General features: G+C 46.6%; 1 protein-coding gene across 4 annotated transcripts; it reads left to right on the plus strand.

Annotated features, from left to right (window-relative positions):
* Positions 1–482: 482 nt before the first annotated feature.
* Positions 483–21,319, plus strand: PAQR6 (progestin and adipoQ receptor family member 6). 4 transcript variants are annotated; one of them, XM_083716537.1, is made up of 8 exons: positions 483–753; positions 10,871–11,079; positions 12,168–12,295; positions 12,813–13,018; positions 13,153–13,279; positions 16,000–16,096; positions 16,650–16,794; positions 17,818–21,319. In XM_083716537.1, exons 2-8 carry the CDS (start codon positions 11,029–11,031, stop codon positions 18,087–18,089), a joined length of 1,026 nt encoding a protein of 341 aa, XP_083572663.1. In that variant the 5' UTR covers positions 483–753; positions 10,871–11,028; the 3' UTR covers positions 18,090–21,319. The 4 variants fall into 4 exon arrangements, with proteins under 4 accessions (XP_083572663.1, XP_083572665.1, XP_083572664.1 ...); XM_083716539.1 differs by lacking the exon at positions 483–753 and adding an exon at positions 876–996; XM_083716538.1 differs by lacking the exon at positions 483–753 and adding an exon at positions 1,822–2,281.
* The last annotated feature ends 1,057 nt before the right edge of the window (positions 21,320–22,376 follow it).

Raw genomic sequence — 22,376 nt, forward strand, 5'->3', positions numbered from 1 at the left:
CCAAAGGAAAGCAGAGCAGTACTCCCAGGTACCCCCACTGCACTGGCTAGGAGTAGTAATAATAATAGTTGCTATTTTTAATTACAATTTCAGTTATTTAATATGAGACATTTTGGATTGGAGAGTTCCAGTCCTCAGTTAACGCCCGCCTTATTTCACTGGAAATTGTCTCTCAAAATTCAAAAATCTGGAAGCAGAAATTTTGGGTCACTTCAGAAAGTGCAAAAAGGCTGTCAGCTTGACATCTGGCTTTGCTCCGGCTGAGTAACTCTGGGACCTCCCGAAATGCGTTCCACCCACCCAACCTAACCCCAAAAACGAATGTCCTCAAGGAACCTGCTGTGGCTCACATCTCCTCCCACCCCTCCACACTCCAGCTGCAGACCCCCTGTTTAAAAAGACACGTTAGGTTTCTGCCTTGAAGGAGGGAGGAATAATGAGGGCTCTTTTATTGCATTTCTGGCTCCTGATGGTGGTGGCTTCTGCGAAGAGAGAGAGGCCCATTTCTTCCCCTTCCGCCCATAAACTCCAGCCAACGGGGAGGGCGGCCTGGCACTCCGCCACCAGAACTGGCAAGGAATGTAGCTTAGGGAAGAAGACGGCGGGGGGAGTAAAAACTAAGGGGGGAAAAACAGAAACACACTGAGCTCGCTTGGAGCCCGGGCTGCAGGCCCCACAACTCGGACAAGATGGAGTGCTGGTAGCGGTGCATTGGGGGGGTCTGCCCCGCAGGGTCCGTCCTCTCTGGAGCAGGTAACTGCTTGCAAGCTGGCAGCCTCCTCGGCCTCCTTGCCTGCCTTTCATTCTTCTTGCCTGGGCGGTGGTTTCCTTCCTTCCTGCTGTGCCAGCTGTTGAGTTATTTTTTTAAAAAAACTAACTTTTGAGCTTGCCTTGGTCAAAAGTTTTTCAGGATGCAGCTGAAAATCTTTCCGGGCGCATCAATGTGCCTGGTCCTCACAGTCTTGGCGCTCTGGACCCAGTGGATCTCAGCCTGAGGTTGGATGGCTGTCTATCAGGGATTTATTAGCCATGATTGCAGGGGGTTGGGCTAGATGATCCCTGGGGTCCCTTTCTTCTCTACAATTCTATGATTCTGGCCTTAAGGTCTTGGCGTAGCCAGCCATTATCTCAGGAAGCGGGACTTTAGCAGGCAGAGTTGAGAAAAAGGAGGAGGAGATCAAGCCACCTGCTCTGCACCAGCCTGGTCCTGCATCCATTCCTTAGCAGAGAGCCTCAGTTTACCCAGCTCTAAAATGGGCTTAAATTTGAAGATAGTGTGACTTTTTGGGAGGAGAGGGAGATTGGAATTTCCCCCCTACAAATCAGAGCAGCTGTGGCCAGCTCAGGAGAGAGAAAACCTACATCCCCATAATGGCTTGCCCACAGCTGCTAAGCTTTCAATATCCTTTTTAGGTGGACCAATGGAATTAGAAATAGGACTTAACTGTGCCCTTTTTGACTGCTGGTACCAAATTTGGATTTCTCTGAGCTTTTTTGGTGCATTAGCTGTGTGCCCCTGGTGTGATTCCTCTAGCATTAAAATTTCAAAACTAGTGTGTGTTGTTCTGGTCATCCCATCAGATGGGATGGGGTTGGAGCAGTTCCCCTGCATGGAGAGTCTAAGGCTATTGGGGGCTTTTTAGACTGGGGGGGGAAGATAACTGGGGGTGGAGGAATGGATGGCATGACAGAAATTTATAAATCAACGGTGTGATTGATCTCTGTGAATGATCCACAATTTCAGACAACTGCATAGTTAAATGTGATGTTAGCGGTGGGGGTTTTAAAAGTGTGGGGGGGGGGTGGACAACTCACGGGGGAGCAGATAACTGTTCATACTTATCAGCCACGAGAGCCAGGGGTGGGGAAGTGACTAGGACCTGGAAGACCAGGGTTCAAATCCCCACTCAGCCACGAAGCTCAACGGGCGACCATGGACCAGCCACTATTCCTCTCGGCCTCACCTCGCAGGGTTGTTGTGGGGATTAAATTGAGAAAGGGGAGAAAAATACGGGCTACAAAGGCAATAAAAATGAATTATAGGGAAATGGAATCTCCATGTTCAGCCCTGAAAGCCAGATGCTGAGGACAAATGATAAGGGGTTGTACGTCATCCCTGTGCCCTGCTTGGGAACTGCCAGAATCAGCCTTCACTCCTTATCTCATAAAGAAGAGGAAAGTGAGGGTTGGAGTCAAAAATCAGATTTTCTAGGCATGAGAAACCAGTGTGTATGGAGAACGCCAGTGCCATCACTCAGGAGGGACTTGGGGTCAACTCAAGGTAAGCATCTGAGGGAAATATCCATGTTGGATGTTTGTGGGTTTGTGTTCTGTTCTGCGCAGCCATTAGGCTTCCTTTGTCTTTTCTCAACATGGACTAGAAACTTGGGGTGGGGGGACGACTTGTTTCCGGCTCAGCATGGCAGGAATGAAAAGCACTGTAGTAAGCAAAACTGTTGACTTGCCTTTACCGTTGGAAAAGAGGTCCTTGTGTCTCCCACCCAAATGCCTGATAGCAATGTCGGCGATCCCTAGGAGGAACTGGGGGACTTGGGGAGTTGGGGCTGCGGACCAGCTGTTGAGGACTGCCAGGTATTTCATATACCCGTGTTTGTATGACACGAGAACATGGAATTTGTGACAGCTATAAAAGCAGATTTGCGCAGGGGGTTGGATTTAGGTGACCCTTGGATGATTGAAACCTGGGAGTGAGGGGGAGGGGTCCTGGGTGGCTTTAGGATAGGATTAGACACATTTGTGGAGGAAAGGGCCAGTGCTTTTTTCCTGGGGGTGTGCAGGGGTACACACACCCCTAAACATTTTGTGAATCTTTGTACTTTTGTCCATTTACTGTACAGTGGTACCTCGGGTTACAAACACTTCCGGTTACTGACTCTGCTAACCTGGAAGCAGTACCTCGGGTTAAGAACTTTTTTTTTAAAGAAATATTTATTAAAGTTTTACAAAAACATAAGTACAAAATTACATGAAAAAATAAAAAATAAAAATACAACATACAAAAGACAAAAAAGAAAATAAGAAAAAATTAAAAACAAATCCGTTTTTTTATAACTTTAAACTCATTTGCTTGTTTCCTTGACTTCCTCACACCTCCCCTTTTTGTATCCCAATTACATAATCAAATCAGCAAATCCTTAGCCTCTTTCATTTATCTTAACTCTATGTCTTAACATATTATAACTCTATATTCCCATCCATTATCAATTCATTTTTGCATATTCTTATTAACTTTGTTGCTAATGCCACTTATTTTCAATCCAACATCATTTTAACATTCATTGATTTTACAGTGTTTCTGCAGATAGTCTTTAAATTTCTTCCAGTCAACTTCCACCAAGAACTTTACCTCAGGATGAGAATAAATCGTGCAGCAGCAGCAGAGGCTCCATTAGCTAAAGTGGTACCTCAGGTTAAGAATGGTTTCAGGTTAAGAACGGACCTCCAGAATGAATTAGGTTCTTAACCCGAGTTACCACTGTAATTACTTCTAAATTTGCATCTCACACACACACACGAAGCCTCATACCCAGTGGAATTCTAAGAAATCAAATAGCTTCCTCTGCCATCTTGATTCAAAATGACATCCAATTTTTATCCAACCTTGCAACCTTGGCATTATCAACACAATGCTCTAACCAACTATCTTATGTTTCTGTTTAAATGACAGTACAGGTGGTACCTCGGGTTACAGATGCTTCAGGTTACAGACTCCGCTAACCCAGAAATAGTACCTCAGGTTAAGAACTTTGCTTCAGGATGAGAACAGAAATCGTGTGGTGGTAGCGGGAGGCCCCATTAGCTAAAGTGGTACCTCAGGTTAAGAACAGTTTCAGGTTAAGAATGGACCTCCAGAATGAATAAGGTTTGTAACCAGAGATACCACTGTATTTATTTTTCCCAATTTGAACTATAAAATGGTGATTTTCTTTAGTCAAAATAGAGTACCCCTAAACATTTTTTAAGGGAGGGGGGGAAAGCACTGGAGAGGGCTATCAACGGCTGCCAGCCACAGTGGCTGTGCTCTGCTTCCACAGTTGGAGGCAGAAATGCTCTTTGAAGCCTGGAAGCTGCAGGAGGGGAGAGGACTCTTGCGCCCGGGTCCCGCTTGTGAGTTTCCTACAAGCATCTTGTTAGCTGCTGTGAGAAAAGGATGCTGCATTAGCTGGGCCATTGGTCTGATCCAGCGGCTCTTCTTCTGAATGCAGAATTTGGAGCCCACAGCATCATTTGCAATGATTACCTTGGAGGAAGGGGATTTGTTTTGTTTTTCAAAGGAAGGCGGGTGGCTTCAATTAGCTAATGTCTGCTAAGTGCTTTTGAATATGGAAAATCTCTTAAGCGCTAAAAAAGCTTTTGCTGCCTGAGAAAGCCGGCTTTATTATATTTTTCAAGGTTGTTTTTTTTTAATTGCCAAATACCTCCTTAAAACCTTGCCTGTGGCAGATGCGTGTGTTGGGTAAATCCAGGAGAAAAATGAAGCTCATTGTTGGGTTTCAAAGCAACTGATGTTTTCCGCAGGCGTGTTAGGGTTTGGGGATAATTTTGTTGGGGTTCTTTAAGTGCATGGCTCCATTGGCTGTGATGTGTGGGGAGGGGAGGGGTCCCAGGCCTTGAGCAGTACTAGTGGGGACTATTTGTTTAACAAAATTTATATACTTCTGGTTTGTAAAGCGGGGGGAATCAACAGTAGGTAAACAGAAATAAAGCACATGCCACTTCTACGTTTCTGGGTGGGCTTTGCCTAAACCAGTGTTTCCCAAACTTGGGTCTCCAGCTGCTTTTGGACTATTTAGTAAGTTTAAATGCTTTACTTACAAACTCCAAAGGTCACATTCATACGCTATTCCATGCAGCAACAATAAGAACACAGGTAGAAAATTATTGGGTTGGAAAATACCAATAAATACTTCTGAGCATGTGGTCTGGGCTTGAAGCAGTCAAGCTCATACATGTTGCCTGGTGAGCTTCACATAGTACAAGAAAGTAAACAAAGGAAGCTTCACTTCCTTCTTCAATGGAGGTGAAGCGGTATGACCTGAGTCTGGGATTACAGTTCCATGGTCTTAACCCCTTCATGCATTAACTAGCCCTAAGCTTTCTAGTTATATTTGACTGCAATAACCCACAGCGAAGAGCTCCAAAAGGACCTCCCCAAAATGGGTGAATGGTAAATGATGTTCACTGTGAAGTGATGCAGGTTGTGGCAAGAATAATACAGTGGTACCTCGGGTTAAGTACTTAATTTGTTCTGGAGGTCCGTTCTTAACCTGAAACTGTTTTTAACCTGAAGCACCACTTTAGCTAATGGGGCCTCCTGTTGCTGCCATGCCGCCAGAGCACAATTTCTGTTCTCATCCTGAAGCAAAATTCTTAACCTGAAGCACTATTTCTGGGTTAGCGGAGTCTGTAACCTGAAGCGTATGTAACCTGTGGTACCACTGTAATCTTAATTTCACATATGTGCTCATGGGGTTTGAACTGTGGAGACTGACCAGGAATGAGACCTTGGGGTCATAGTGGACAGCTCAGGGAAGATGTTGACCCAATGTGCTGTGGCTGTAGAAAAGGCATATTCCATGCTAGGGATCATTAGAAAAGGAAATGAAAGCAAAACTTTGCCAGTATCAATACCGTTATAGAAATCTATGGTGTGACCACATTTGGAATATTGTGTGCAATTCTGGCCTCCTCACCTCCTCCTCACCTCAAAAAGGATCTTGTAGAGTTGGAAGAAGGTTCAGAAATGGCCAAGCAAAATGACTGAGGGGATGAAGTGACTCCCCTCTTGTGAGGAATGGTTGCAGCCTTTGGGACTTTGTAGTATAGAGAAAAGGCAAGCAGGAGGTGACATGGTAGAAGTTTATAGAATTATGCTTGGCAGGGAGAAAGAGGATAGGGGGAAAAAGGTTTTCTCCCTCTCTGATAACAAGAGAACTTGTGGAAATCCAATGAACTGGAACATTGGAAGATTCAGGACAGAGAAAATAGTTAAACTATGGAACTCCCTGCCACAGGAGGCAGTGAAGGCTACCAGCTTGGATAGAATTAAGAGAGGACTGGACAAATTAATGGCTGTCAGTGTCTGCTACCCACAATGGCTCTGCCCTGTCTCCACAGTCAGAGGCAGGAGTGCTTCTGAATCCCAGTTCCTGGAAACCACAGGAAAGGAAAGTCCTCTTGTGCCCGAATCCTGCTGGACAGGCATCTAGTTGGCCACTGTGATAACAGGATGCTGGACTAGGTGAGCCACTGGCCTGATCCAGCAAGAATCTCCTTATGTTCATTTTCCCTGCTGCTCCCAGCTCCCAAACCCATCATGCCTTTGAGACCGCGCTTCAAAAAAATATTGCTGGGACGATGGAAAGGGTGATTTTATCTCCCAAGAATTCAGCCTTGGCTTGGGTCTTTTTCAGCAAGAAGGGAGCCCAGTGCTGGTTGGCACACAACAGACAGAAAGCAGGAAGGGAGAGAGGCAGGGCCAGGATGGAAGAAGAGGAGGAGTGTTTGGGATGATGGGGTGACGGGGAAGCACAACTGGTGATTTTTATTGGATGCAACATTTTGCCAAACTGGAAAAAATGGATAATGAGATGGTGGGGGAGGGAACCTCTTCTGACCTTTGAGCTTTGGGTGCCCTCCCATCTTTCTGGCGGGTTTTTCCTCAGAATCTTTTTTGTCTGGGTTGGTTACAAAGAAGTAATTAATCTTTTATTTCCTTCCCTGCCGAAAGCCTTCATCGTTTTGCCTTGACTCCTCTGTGGTCAACCATGTGACTCAGAGGGCCTTCAGCTGTCAATGGTGGCCTTGTGCGAAGGAACAAAAGAGAACTTGATTTCTAGTTTGGGGGAAAACGGGGGGGGGGGGGAGAGATTTCTTCCCCCACCTCTGTGAATGAAAGGTCTCCTTGGTTGAAAGGAAAAAAGATTCTGGAGGGGGAACTGGGGGACAACTCCATGTCCCACTCCTCTCCCACCTCTCATTGTCAAAATAGAGATGGTCAGCGCTTTACATGGACCAGAACTGCGGAACTCCTTGCCTCATGAGGTTGGTTGCACCCTTCTCTTGCTGTTCTTTGCTGGCTCAAGCTTTTTTTAAAAAAAATCTAGCAGGCTTTTGTTTTAGCAGATGCCTATTGTTTTTCTGTCTGATTTTTCTGTTTTATCACTGGGTCCAATTTTTGGGAGGGAGGCCTGGAAGGGGATGGCAAGGGAAAGGGCCTTTTCAGGGGCCCCTCCCCATCTGTGGAATGCTCTCCCATAACCCTCCAACATTTCTCCGATGAAAATAGGGACGTCCCATTCCATAATGATAATTTTACTATTTATGCCCCACACATCTTATTGGGTTGCCCCAGCAATCTGGGCAGCTTCCAAAATATATAAAAACACAATAGAACATTAAAGCTTTTTTTTTTTTTTTTTTTAAAAAAACCTCCCCTATACAGGATTGCCTTCAGATGGCTTGGGGGTTGGATAACTCCATACTCTTCAACAGTTCTCTGAAGAAAATAGGTACGTCCTAAGGAAAAGAGGGACATTCTGGGATCCAGTCAGAAACTGGGACAGCTTCTCTAAATCAGGGACATCCCTGGAAAATAGGGACACTTGGAGGGTCTGCTCTCTGCCAGCAAGGTACGTAAGCCTTGGGCCTTCACTGGCATTTTTTCAGAGCCAGATAAAAAACTTTCTCTCTCCCCTGCCAGATTTTTGGTAGACTCCAATGATGATGCTTTTAGGTAGAGCCACACATTGGTAAGTGCATGATTTCCCCCAGAGAATCCTGGGAACTGGAGTTCCCCTCACAGACCTACAATTCTTAGTACCCTCAACAAACTTAAGTTCCCATAATTATTTGGGATTTAAATGTATGCTGTGACTCTGTGTCCTATGCTGTTTGTGTGTGGCCAAAACTTCCTGCTGCTATTATGGCAGATGAAAAGAGTGATGTTTTGTATATATTTTTCTGAACTGCATGTGTCAATGTGTCAGCATTATAATGCATTTATGTTCATGTTTTTAAACACACTGTAAGTCACTAGGAGGCCTTTGTGCAACAACTCAAGTACTATGACTAAATAATCATCTGATGAGCCTATCTCTGTTTTATCACATCTTGTGGTTTTATGGTGTGTTCTTGCATGATGCATCTGGCTTCAGTTATTTATTTCCAATATTTCTCCGCCTCCCCATAACTCTGAGCTTCTCCAGGGGGGCACACACATGACAGAGTTTGAAACCCAACACAGTATTAATGCATTTCCTGTCTAAATTGCGCCACAGCAGAGATAAAAGCAGTAAAACCAACCAATTCTATGCTGTTAGGGTGTCAAAAATTGAAACTTGCACACAGAATTGGGCCTGGAAATGGTCCAGAAGCTGTTTTGTAGCTGGTGTGATCGGACCAGGACATTCTGCCCCTGTTAACAACCCTGTTTTGGAAGCTACCCCCTTCTGCACCCAATAGATCACTGCAGTCTGCCAAAGAGTCTCTCTTGCAAGTTCCAAACTTCTGGGGTGGCTACCCCTGTCTTGTAGAACAGCACCCCACACTTTCAGGAAACAGTCAAAGATATTGTTGTTCTGGCAGATTTTCCCAGATGGATAAATGGGTCTTTACCTGAAGTGTCCACCTGTTAGAGTTTTAGTCTTGCTATTGTTATTAGTTGGGGTGGGGAGGCTGTACGCTGAGACCCTGCTAACCCCTGGATCCAGCAAGAATCAAAATTTAAGCAAAGGTAGCTCCTGGGTGAGGCAATCACCTGGATGATGGGTCATTAAAGGGAGCAAAAGGAAAGAGCTTCTGTGTGAGATGGCAAATTCCTTGACTCACAGGTAGTTAGAAAGGTGTAGCGAGTGGAAAGTTGGGGTGATGTGTGCTAGGGGGAAAGCAGCAAACTGGGAGGCAGAGCAGTGTTTGGTTTTTGTTTGAATCCAGGGCTATAGCTATGGGAGAAACAAGTCCCTTTTTGGGGGGTGATAATACTGTGAACCCCTCCATCGAAGGCTCAGGTTGCATGTATGTGTAAATAAATCATATAGCATAAAGACACCACAGTCTCTGCTGTGCCTCATTACCAAAAGGAAACAACACAAAGCTGCTTGGAACCCCTGGAATCTCGCCCTGCTCAGAGATTGGGGTGGAATGCAACACTGCAAATGTATTTGCTGGTTGTTGGGGGGGGGGTTGTTGTTTTTTTGTGTGTTTTTTTGCATTAACTGTTTTAATTATTCTATGTGTAAATCATCTTGGGACAGTGGTTTAGAGAGTGTGCTGTAGTGCAGTTAAGAGTTATGAGAAATCTCCCACCCTGCCAAGCATCCCTTTCTTTGGATGGACAGAAAAATAGACGTAGGCTTTTCAGAGTGTGACTTTGGAGACCAGAGTTTGAATCCTTCGTCAACCACTGGGTGACCTTGGTCTGTGACCTCTGTTTCTGCCTGTGTGTGATCTGCAACGGTCGCACAATAAAGGAGAAACAGATCCAATGTGACTTGAAAAGTTTTATGAAGCTTAGAAAATGATGAGTTAAGGACTCTGTTGTGGGGCATTGCGTCCTAACACGTGAACACACACTTCAGAAGCTTCTGGCCATTGTGCTGAATGGTGGACCAAGACTGACACACCCCGCAGCAAACCCTGACCAAAATATCTCTAGACAAATTGTTTGCAAGGGAGAAACATATATCATTGTTCCTGTTCTGTGAATCAGGAAACCCTCAGAGAACCTTTCCATGACCTCGTAAACAACTATTCCCCTGGGCTCGCCTTTCTGGCATTTGCTGGCTGGGGGGTCGTGTTGCTGACCTGCCTTACTGGGCTGTTTTAGAGCTTGCAGCAAGATCATGCCGAAGAAGCAGTTTTGAAGCTCTCCCAGGTGCTGAATTGCCAGAAAATAGGAACAGCTGGAAGGCCTCTAGGTGCTCCCCTGGCAGAGTGGGTTTGGCAGTCCCTGGAGCTGGAGGGGAAGGGGGTCCCACAGCCTTTGGGAATCAACCCCACCCACCACCCACTTCTGAGGTGCATCAGGCCGCTGCCATTTTTGCATTCAGATTGACAGGTCTGGACACAATTCTCTGCCCCTTGATGGCAGCGGCACTTTATACAAGCTGTTCACCAGTGAAAGGGACTCCCTCGGACAGCGGTGGACTCTGCTTCATTGGAGGTTTTTAAACAGAGGGTGGGTGGCCACCTGTCAGGGATCCTTTAGCTGTGCATGGCAGGGGGTTGGACTGGATGACCCTTAGGGGCCCCTTCCAACCCTACGATTCTAATGATTCTATTTCTGCTTCTGCTCCCTGTTTTATTTGTGACTATTAATTTTATGATGTCGATTTGTTTTGTTTTATTTATCGATTTATCAACAACTTCTTAATATACTTAAAAGACCACTGTAGACAGTTAAAATCATTGGCAGGGATACAAGGACACTTGTAATGTGAAATGAATTTTGGTAACTATGATTATATAATAGATGGATAATGGTAAAAGATGCAGGGGGAAAAAGAAAATTTTATTTTTTTAAAAAATGGAACCCATGGAGGGAGGGGAGGAGGTCCGAAGGTTCAAAAGAACCTTTTTATTTTTATGTTGGGGAAGGTTAAAGTTATTGTGTATAAATATATATTTTATTTTATTTTTTAAGTTGATTGCGAGGTTATTGCTTGCCACGCTAGGGCTAGGAGGACCTCAGTTGTACAAACTCTGTAGCTCCATGTTTGGTGACAGCAACTCCTGGGTTCTGATCACTTTTGTTTTGCCCCTTGGGTGAATTTTCACATCTCTCTGTCTCTGTCTCTCCTGTATATGTATATGCCCCGGACCCATCCTCCTTTTTCCTTTGTCATTTTAGGACATAAATGTTGACCCCCTTCCCCATCTCCAGAGCTACCTGGAGGAAGGGGGTTGTGGACTGCAGCTGCCCAGGACCACTTGGCAAAATCTCTCCCCACAAACAGAGTTGCCTTTAAAAACACATCTCCAAGAGAATCCCGTGCGCTGTAACTGGAAATGCTTACAATAAAGCTGCCTCAGATCTTCAGGGTCCACCAAGTACCTCGTGTGAGTAACTTATTCTTCCAGTTTTTACGATGTAGGGGCCATCTCCCTCCAACCCAGTCCCACTATGCATGGTTCTGTCCAGGAGGGTCTCTTAAAATCAACACACCAGGGTGTCTAATCAGTCAAGGAAACTGCACCGGTTGAATTTCCACCACAGGGTGGTCCTCTGTTTGAAGGCTGGCCGTTCCAAGTCGCGCTTAAAAGAGCATGAACTCTCTAAGCATTTTCACGTTACATGCAAACGCAGCCTAACAAGATGAAAGCCTCCTGTTTGGATTGTTTCTCTGCTCATAGACTCTGGGAATGGGATGGAAGGTCGTTATTGGCTGGGGGTGTTTTGTTAAAATGTGAAATAGGGAAGATGTAAAATGGGAGTCTTTGGGGCCAGTGGGGCCCATTTGGAATCTGGAGAGTGTGCTGTGGGCACCAGCCACAAAATGGCTGCTCTGTGGGAGTGGCATAACACAAAATGGCTGCTGTGGGGCCGTAGCATTATGGCTGCTACATCTGAATGAGCAGAAAGAGAGGCAGGAGGACAACAACATGGCGTGGCTGTGCCCTCCTGTCAGCAGGGAGAAAGACCCCTACAGCAGTCACTGCCACCTTCACTCTTAGAGACAAGCTCTTTGTACCTATCCTCTGTTTAGAACAGAAAGGAGGGAGGGCATCCATTCTTGGCGCCCAAGGAAATGTGAGCTTATATAGGGGGACATGTTCAGTGTAGGGGAGGCTGAGCAAACAGAAGCAGTTGTGGATTTTTGAGGGGATATCTACTGAAAGCTTTTGTGGGTGCCAAAGGGGGTCCTGGTTGTCACACTGGTGACCTTTGACCTCCCAAATGCTGCTGAACTACAACTCCCATCACCCTTCAGCTAGGGCTGATGGGAGTTGTAGTTCAGCAACATCTGGAGGGCCAAAGGTTCCCTACCTCTGAACTAACAGAAATGAAGTTAAGGAGAGTCTGTTGCTGCAGGTGGAGTTGTAGTGATGGGACACTTCAATAAAGCTTTTGATGCTTTATTGCACTTCTGCTAAATTTCTGTCTTGGCAACTCAAAAGTGTCTCTTTGGGCAAATCCTGTCCTGTAGATCTTCTGGGAAGATGGGATCATCTCTGGCTACCGTCACCCCAAAAGCTCTGCCTTGGATTGCGTCCTCAGCTCTTTTCAGCTGAACAATGAAACCATCAACATTTGGACACATTTTCTGCCGACGTGGTAAGTCTGCAGCGTCTTTCAGCCATGTTCTGTGTAGAGTTACTTATCTCCTTGGCTTGGGGGGGGGGGTCACATAACTCCATACCTTCCAACATTTCTCTGATGAAAATAGTGACATCCTAAGGAAAAGCAGGACATTCGGGATCAAATCAGAAACCAGGATGGCTTTTGTAAATCCAGGACTGTCCCTGGAAAACAGGGATGTCTGGAGGGTCTGTAAATGACTATCGGACTTTGAAAAGCTGGTACCACAGGATCAACTTCATCAATTTTGTTGAACCGATTAAATAGTTTCACTTGGATTTTGAATAAAGCATGCAGTTTAATTGTTCCTGTTTCGGATTTCATTGTGTGGTTACCTTCCTTACTGGGTTGTGCAAACTACTATTCTGAACAATGCTTTTTAGATAAGGTCACTGGGGACGTGTTTATGGAACCAAGGGGACTATGGGCTGGAAAGGTTTGGGAACCCCTTTCCCGTTGTCCTTCTCCTGGATGCGTCCTTTGCCTCTTGTAGGTATTTTCTGTGGCGCTTCCTGATGCTCTCCTACAGCCTGGACTTCTGGCGCGACACCTACAGCTGGCCTTTCCTGGCCTACATGGTCCTGGTGTGCCTCTACCCCTTCACCTCCAGCTGTGCCCACACGTTCAGCACCATGTCCACCCATGCCAGGCACATCTGCTACTTCTTGGACTATGGAGCGCTCAGCCTCTACAGTTTGGGTGAGGCAGCTTTCAAGTTGCTAGTGGGAGGGAGTTCCGCAGGTTAACTGTGTGCTGCATTTAGAAGGACTCCCTTTAATCTGTCTTGAATTTTCCAACAGAGGTTGCACAAGTTTCTTCTCTGTTTATTATAGGCTGCGCTATCACATACGGAGCCTACGCAATGCCTGACGTCTGGGTAGACGGCCCTTTGCACCACTGCTTTGTCCCCCTGGCGGCCCTGAATTCCTTTATCTGCACCAGCCTGTCTTGTTACTCCCGGTAAGTAAGGCCAGTGCTTTTATTTTATTTTTTTAAGGAAAAAGAAGGAGCCGTTCCTCACCATGAAGTTTGTACTGTTATTGCCACACTTTTAACATTTGTGGGGGTGGGGGAGAAGGTGCTGTTATTTCATAGCCTTGGGTGCCCCCAGAGGAAAAAAAAGCACTGGGTAAGGCTTTTGTGTCGTGCCGAGGTCAGAGCTGAAATGAAAACAGTGTATCTTGCACAGATGTGAAGTTGTGGCATATCAGATTTCAAAAAAGGCTGCATTTTGGAGCTCAGTTTATTTTAAAGATCTTATTGCCAGCAAAGCAACCACGGGCTAACAATGGTTTCAGATCCAGCGCTTTCTATAATTTGGAACCTTGTCAAAAATCAAACAGGGAGTGAGACTATGCAGTTGATGTTTGCTAGCAAATATGAGTTAAAAAGTGACACTCTTTCCCCAAAACCACTTCAACTCAAACCAAGAACTTTGTTAAATCATCCTCGAAGGATGTCTGTATATTCACCTGCCACCAGATCATTAAGTAACCTTGAAACCGCAAATAGTTTTTGTATGTAGATTTAAAAACACAGAAGTTACCGGTTATATGATAGGAGGGATTTGTGGCAGGTGGGGGTGCATGGGAAGAGAACAAGGGGAAATGGAGATGTCCTGTCCTACCACCAACCATATACGGTACTTGGGATGGGAGGGGGGTCCCTTTGCTGTTAAAAAAGAAAGAATGAATGCAAAATAAATAAACAATAAATCACCAGGTGAAAGAAGCTTGGGGCAAGGGTCCATTAAGGTGGACATTACAAGTCCCTGGCCTCATATCTGAGCTGCAGAAGTGCAACCCACCCACCCTGATTTCAGGTGAGGGTGGAGTTCTGGGACTGAAAGTGCTGGGGTTAGGATTCCTCCAGCGAGTCTGTGGCTAAGAGGGCCTTTTGGCTCACACAATTGCAGGGGGTTGGACTAGATGACCAATTGGGTTTCTTCCAAATCTACAATTCAATGGCTCTTTGACCGCTGAAGTCCCAGAGCTTACTCCTGTGCAAGCGCACTGAGGTTTATAGAAGACTACTACTCACGTCTGCTCAGAAGTGAGCCCCATTGACTTCAATGGGGTTTACTTCTAGGTTAAGTGGCAGCCTAAGTCGTCCTGGCCCTGAGTTTGCTGCGTGGCTGCAGACCTCCATTTTCTTAATCAATGCCTATCTTCAGAATGTAGATTAAAAACAACAACAACAACAAATTACACCTCTCAAGGAGCCCCAGGTAGCAAACAGATACACAATTTAAAAAACAAAGCCAATGCTTTCTAAAACAGATCAAGATGTTCTTAAAGCAATTACAATATGAAACCATTACAAGCAATTACATTTGAAAACATCCTTCTGCCCACTGATCTTGAGGTTGCTAGGAACAGTATCTTTCAGCCACCAAATGTCAAGGCAAACAGGAATGTTTTCAAATTCCTCCTGCAAGTTATATTTATTTATTCATTCATTGTTTCTTCTTCTGAAGAAGTGTGCATGCACACGAAAGCTCATACCAAGAACTAACTTAGTTGGTCTTTAAGGTGCTACTGGAAGGAATTTTTTTTGTTTTGACTATGGCAGACCAACACGGCTACCTATCTGTTCATTGTTTCTGAAGGCAGTCCTGTTTTGAGAAGCTTTTAATGTTATTTATTTATTTCCCACTTTTCCCCCTAGAGCTCAAGGTGGCTTTCATGGTTCCCCCTCTCAATTAATCTCCACAACAACTACCCTCTGAGGTAGGCTAGGCTGAGAGTGAGTGACTATCTCAAGACCACTCAATTAACTTCATGGCGGAGTGGGGGATTTGAACCCTGGTTTCCCAGATCCTGGTCCAACACTCCAGCAACTACGCCACACTGAGTGATAGAGACAGACACATCGTGCTAGGAAGGACATTCCGCACCTGGGGAACTCAGACGGGTAGCTGGGGGGGGGGCAGGCGGGCCCAGTGGCTTGGGCTCCTGCAGGCTCCACACTGACCGAAATGGCAGTGTGGGACTTGCGTCCTGTGGAGGCTCCGCGCAGCATGCTCTGCTCTGGTTTGCCCCGCCCTGTAGGCAGCTTGCTCCACCCCCATGGGCAGCTTGCCCTGCCCCCAGATGCAGGGTGCATGCGCCGCCCTGGGCGCCCGAGCAGCTAGCTACGTCGCTGGGGGAACTACCACTGAAAATTCCCCCGTCATGAGGCCAGTGCCAATTGGGCTGCCGCCCTCTTACAAGGTTGTTGTAGATGAAGTGACAGGGGGCTGTTTAAAAGCCCAATCTAGATGCTCCGTTTCAAGCCAGAGGTTCAAAACTGCTAATAATAATAATAATAATAATAATTTATTTATACCCCACCCATCTGGCTGGGTTTCCCCAGCCACTCTGGGAGGCTTCCAACAAAATATTAAAATACAGTGGTCTGTTAAACATTAAAAGCTTCCCTAAACAGGGCTGCCTTCAGTTGTCTTCTAAAAGTCTGGTAGTTGTTCTTCTCTTTGACATCTGGTGGGAGGGCATTCCACAGGGAAGGCGCCACTACCGAGAAGGCCCTCTGCCTGCTTCCCTGTAACTTGGCTTTTTGGAGTGAGGGAACCGCCAGAACCGCTACTCCACCCTACTACCCTGACTTTTTTTTTCATAAGCTGTTTTCACCACCTCTTAATTGGAACTTTCCCTCCCCCTCCCGTTGGTCTCCTGGTCTAGATTCCTGGAACTGGAGTATCCTTCTTTGTGCAAGATCTTGAGGACTACAGCCTTCGCTTACCCTTTCCTCTTCGACAACATTCCATTGTTCTACAGGGTAGGATGACGGTGGGGGCAATGTAGCCACGGGGGGGAGGGGCTCTGCTGGGAGAGGGTTGTCAATGGTTGCTAACCACAAGGGCTAGGCTCTGCCCTACCAGTCAGAGGCAATAATGCATCTGAACAGCAGATGCTGGAACCGCAGGAGGAGAGAGTGTGGCTCTTATGCTCAGCTGCTGTTTGCTGGGTTCCCTGGTTGGCCACTGTGAGAACAGGATGCTGGACTAGAAGGGCCATTGGCCTGATCCTGCAGGGCTGTTCTTACGTTAATATATTTTTTTTACTTTGGCCTCTAAGGACTGAATGTGCAGTTTCCCCTACCTTCGCAATCGCATACCAATAATCCAGATTAGTCCCAATAGTTTTTGGGGTGAGCCTCCGCACACCCAAGTCTTGCTATGCCATGCAGATGCAAATTCTTGCCTTCATTTCTTTCCTCTCCTCATGGTGCCACAGGAAGCAGGTGGCTTCGCTCTTTGGCATGGTGTCGCTGTTCCTCCCCTCCAGGGCCACCCTTCCTGGCTGACTCATGACACTTCCTTACCTTTCAGCTTTTGTTCTGCTTTGGTGAAGACTGTGCCTGGAATGACTCCGTCCCTGGTTACTTCTACCACCTTCTTTTCGCAGCCCTCACCGGCTTCCTCTTCGCTTCCCACCTGCCAGAGCGCCTGGCCCCTGGGCGCTTCGATTACATTGGTAAGAGTAGGGGGGATGGGGTGGGCCAGGGTGGAAATAATTGAATCCCTGTGATGGGGTTGCTCTGTCCCAGCTCCTGCCAACCTAGCAGTTCGAAAGCATGCCAGTGCAAATAGATAAATAGGTACCACTGCAGCGGGAAGATAAACGACATTTCCATGTGCTCTGGTTTTTGTCACAGTGTCTGGTTGTGCCAGAAGCGGTTTAGTCCTGCTGGCCACATGACTCGGAAAGCTGTCTGTGGACAAACGCCGGTTCCCTCGGCCTGAAAGCGAGATGAGCGCCGCAACCCCATAGTCACCTTTGACTGGACTAAACTGTCCAGGGGTCCTTTACCTTTACCTTAATCAAGTCCAAAGCAGGAAATGTTTCTGAATACCACTTGCCAGAAACCACAGGAGGAGAGTGTGCTCTTGGGCTTGACCGATAAAGGCAACTGTGAGAACAGACTGGATGGCCCATTGGCTTTATCCAGCCCCGGCTCTTCTTCTTCCTCCCCAAGGAGGACCTTAAGGTCCACAAATGACAACATTTTGGAGGTCCCAGGTCGCAAAGTGGTTAGATTGGTCTCAACTAGGACCAGGGCCTTTTCATTACTGGCCCCAATTTGGTGCAACAAGAGACTAGGGTACTGCGGGACTTGACATCTTTCCGCAGGGCCTGCAAGACAGAGCTGTTCCGCCTGGCCTTTGGTTTGGACTCAATCTGACCCTTCTGTTTCTCTCCCCTTATGGCCTTGATTTACCAGCTACTTTTAAAATGAGGCTGTATTTTAAATTGTATTTTAACTTGTATTTTAATTTTTTTTCTTTCCCCCCTATTATGTTTTTACTGTGATTTTATTGGTGTTAGCTGCCCTGAGCCCAGCTCTGGCTGGGGAGGGCAGGGTATAAATTATTATTATTATTATTATTATTATTATTATTATTATTATTATTATTATGTTACAACCATTTTTTCTCTCTTGATCTTCTCTTATCACCCCATCTCTTCTCTCTCCCACCTCCCTTCCTCCCGCCACAGGACACAGCCACCAGCTCTTCCACATCTGCGCTGTCGTGGGCACCCATTTCCAACTGGAATCTGTTTTATGGGACTTGCATTCGCGCCGGGCCTGGATGAGCGCTCATGCCCCAGCGGCCACCTTCACCCAGACTTTTACCATCCTCGGAGCTGCCCTCCTGGGCAACCTCACACTCGTGGCTGCCTTCACCATGGCCCTCCTCCGGTCCTCCGGCACGACACTGATTCTGCAGAGCAACGTCCCCGAGGTGGAGCGGCCCAAGGAGCAGTGATGGAGCCCTCTCTGGCGGTGCTCTTTAGCTTTGATTTCTCTGAGGGACCTTTGTTCGGCCTCTCTCAGACGGCGACTCCTTTGAGAGCCCCTGGGTGAGCCTTTTCTCCGCTGTCGCACTTTATACCTCAGTGTTCTGTGTTCCGGAGGAATGTGGCGCCTGCGTCAGAAGGGGGGGGGACCCTTTTGAATGTTCCTCCTAGGTTTGAGCACTTTAAACATTTGGTTGGGACTCGACTGTTCATGGGTGTGCAGCGCGGAGACCCACAAATGAATGCCTCCCCCCACAGTATGTCAGAGAAGTGGACTTGGGTTTCTGCCAGGACGGCCATTGCTGGCTCTCTCTCTCCTACTACACAGAGCCTGATTTCCACTTTCCATTCAGCTCTGCTTCCAGGGGTGCTAAATTCTAAATATCTGTGCACCGCGTCCTTTCTCTTCAGATGTTCTCCTCAGGAGAGTTGCTGTTGCACTGAGAGTCCCGCTCATGGGCTTCCTGTTGTGGGTATCTGGTCAGCCATTTTGAGGACAGGATGCTGAGCTAGAATGGGCCTTCAGCCTGATCTAGCTCCAGGCCTCCTCTGATGTTCTTACATAACTCTTATCTCCAACGATGGCAAGCAGATACCTCCAGGGAAAGGGTGAAGGCACCCTGTATTCTGAGGGAGGCTTCCTCTGAACATGGAGCCTAGACCTGCTCTGCATCCATTTCTCTCACCCCCTTTTAAACCGCCCACACTATCACCGCAACAAATTCCATCCATTAATCCTGCATCGTACGAGGAAGGCCCTCCTTTTGATTCGTCTACCGCCAACCCAGTTTTCTTCAGCAACTTTCCTCATGCTTCTTGCATTCTGTCTCAGATTCTCCAGCTGTGGCTCCTGCGTTGCAGGGACACGGACTAGATGAGAAGGTCCGTTCCGATTCCACGATCCTGTGATTCTCATGTGACACAAGAGGGTGGAGGCATCCTCTGTGGGCCAAAACCCCAGAAAGAGAGGACTCTCTCCACACTTGGCGCAAGAGAATAGCACCGCCCACAAGAGAACTAAGCGTGTGTGCCTTTCTTTTGGATTGCACAGCTTATTGTCGCACAAAAACCTAAATGGCATCTCTCCCCACCCCAAGTTGCACTCATTAATTGCTAACCAATTATTGGGAAGTTCCCCTTGGAAAGCCCTGTCAAGAGAGGAGATGCTGAGTGAGTGCAACTACTGTGGTTGGGTGCCATTGTGAGGTTTTTTTTTACGCAAGAAGGCCCCAACCTAAATCCATTTGCTGTAAGAAAGGAGAGCAACAGCAGGATGAGAATTCTCTGTGCCTCCTGTAAGCAAGATTAGACATAGAACAGGCTCAGATTGCAAAAGACGGTTGGATGCTGGGATGATCCATAAAGGTGCACAACTGCAATGGATTAAACATTTTTGGTCCATGCCCCCTTGGTTCCATAAACTCATCCCCAGAGGGCCCCCCCATTAAAAACATCCTTCAGAATAGCAGTTTGCACAGCCCACGAAGGAAGATCATAACACAATAAAAATCAAAGCAGCAGCTATTAATTGCATATTTATTCAAAATCCAGTTGAAACTATTTATGTAGTTCATTTAATTCAACAACAACAAAATCATCATCATCATCATTTAATTTATATCCCGCCCAGCCATTCTGGGCGGCTTACAGCATATATAATCAAACATTATAATCAAACAGAATATACTATACAGGCAACAAACAAACCAATAAATCAATAGAAACCAATAATAACAACAATAATAGCAACAATAGTAAACAGTTTACAGTTATACCCAAATTAAAATAACTGCCAACCCCAACTAAACATTTCCAGTGAGACCAGCTTTTCACAGTCTGATAGTCATTTACACCTCCAGCACCCTCTGCCACTCGCTTGTTTCTTAGCCCCCCCCCAACTAATCCCCCTACCCCACCCCCCACAAAGGGGACATACCATCCACTTTGGAAACCATTGTCTAAAGCTCCTGTTTTGCAACTAGTAGGTTGGGATGACCTACAGACCTAGATGGGTTGCACTAGCAGCACAGTCGTGATAACCAGTTGCTGGCAGGGGCTTATGGGAATCGTAGTCCAAAACAGCCAGCAGGCAGAAGATTGAGGGGAAAGCTGCAATATACAAATATTTTAAAAAATATTAATAATTAAGAAGTGGGGTCTCCCAAGGTGTGCCTGAGCTAAAGATGGGTTCTGGGTCTGAGAAGGTTGGGGACTGCTGAACTCAAAGTATTGTGGACTCTCCATTGCTAGAGATCTTTAAGCACAAGTTGAGGAAACGTTTGGCTGAGTGGCGTTGACGTGGATCTGATTCACAAGGCAAGATGGTTAGCTGGATGAGGCCAAGAGCCACTTCCGTTCCTGTCTTTCCAGGCTGCCCATCAGTAGGGATGAAAGATGGAGATGTTGCCAAGACCAGCAGAATCTGAAGGCCACAAGGCTTAGGTTGTGGCTGGTCTAGGATCATGACTAGAGGAAAATAGTCTCCACAAACTCATTCCTTTCACTACAGAAACCCCAAGATGTCCCATATTTTGTACAAAGAATGAGATCTAAGCCAAGGAAAACCCAGACTTGCAAATCTGAGGATGTAGAATTGTAGATCCTTAGCTGTCCTAGCAAGCTTATAAGGAACACAGCCCTGGTGGGACATTGTGTCTGGACATTCCCAAACCTGATAGGAAATTCTGTCCAGATGTTCTGTCCAGGAAATTCTGTCCAGATGTTCCCAGAAAAATGAAAGGCCAAAGAATGTAGTGGGCGATATACTTTTGAGTGTTTGAGGCTGTTTTTAGTGTGTTCTTGAAGAGGATGGAGCCTGGATAAGGCCGGTGGCTCATTAGCTGATGGTGCTAATTGTTTGACTGTTAATTATCAGAGCCGGGTTGGCTGAGAGGCATGAGGGTCCTGATGATGGAGATGGAGTTTTAATATGGTTTCCTGGAGGTGTTTTTACGAAGGATCTAGCGTTGGAGCAAATAGTTGTGGTATCCAATATGGAAAGTGGGGCCCTGTCTTCACTTAGATTGTTCCTTGCATTGCGCCCAGTTCAACCAACCTGGGCGATGGACATTTGCAGGCTGAACTTGAGTGACCGTGAACTGGATTTTCTAGATTGATCAGAATCAGCATTTGTGGCTTTGGGCTGGTAGTGGTAGAAATTGTCCAAAGCCTTCCATTATCTACTTTGCTGCTAACTAACAATTACGTAAGTAGCATGCAAACTCAACAAGCACAGTTTTTGTGGATCACAGCAGGCAGGGGTGAAAGCCACAGGAATAGAGAGAGTTGCTTTTGTGTTCAGGTCCTGTTTGCCAATTTCCCCACAAGCATCTGGTTGGCCACTGTGAGAACAGGATGCTGCACTGAAGGAGCCTGGACTAGATGATCCTTGGGGTCCCTTCCGACTCTACAATTCTATGATTCTATGGCTAGATGGGCCTGATCCAGCAAGCTCTTGTTATGCTCTTATGTTGCCTTAACAGCAATGCCACTGCTAATGGTGTAGAGCAGTTCTGTGGTTGGGAGAGAAGCCAGGCAGAGGAAGAGATCTCTTTGTAGAACTCTCTGTGCCTCCTTGAGTGATAAGCAGAGAGCAACTCCTTAATTGTGATAAGTGAGGCCTTCTCTTTTATTCGGTAAAACAAACTACCCAAATCAGACAGAGATAAGAGCATAACCCTGTTCCTCTGAGTTTTAGGACCTCGGAAAGAAAGTTCATTGAACCCTTGTAAGTTCAATGGCAAACAAAGAAGGCCAGTAACAGATTACTCTTGGTCACCTCTCTTTCCGAGCAGCGGCAGAGCAAGCTGATTCGGGCGCCTGGGGTGAGCAGGGGCAGGTCGCTCCGCGGGTCCTCCAGAGTCTGTCTGCCTCTTCCCACTCAACCGCCCTACAGCTGGGGGGAGGCAGCAGGCAGACTATTTGGGGCAGCACGGAGCCTGCAGGTGCCCAAGCAACCACATCACTCCCAGGAGAGATGCGTTGCTTGGGCGTGCTGCCGGCTCCGTGGTGAATGCCACCCAGCATACCGCCCCCACCTTACCCCCTTCCTCTGCCCCTGCTTCCCAGAGATGTGCAGTTACTACTTGCTTGAATATTGCAAGCTGAAGCCCTGCATTAAGGAATGATCAAAACAGGCTCCAGCCCTTATGAGGAGCCCCAGATTGAGACCTTTAAAGGCCCTGAGCACTGAAAAGGTGCTGCCACTACGTAATTTAAAATAAAAATGGCATGGGGGAGGACTATATAACTCTTGG

The sequence above is a fragment of the Podarcis gaigeae genome (assembly GCF_964106915.1).
Source record: "Podarcis gaigeae genome assembly, chromosome: 16".
Taxonomy (NCBI): Eukaryota; Metazoa; Chordata; class Lepidosauria; order Squamata; family Lacertidae; genus Podarcis; species Podarcis gaigeae.

Coding starts and splice junctions, on each gene's coding strand:
- PAQR6 (XM_083716537.1), top strand. CDS start 11,029: ATGCTTACAATAAAGCTGCCTCAGATCTTCAGGGTCCACCAAGTACCT. Junction 13,019..13,152: donor GCTCAGCCTCTACAGTTTGG/GTGAGGCAGCTT, acceptor TGTTTATTATAG/GCTGCGCTATCACATACGGA. Junction 13,280..15,999: donor AGCCTGTCTTGTTACTCCCG/GTAAGTAAGGCC, acceptor CTCCTGGTCTAG/ATTCCTGGAACTGGAGTATC.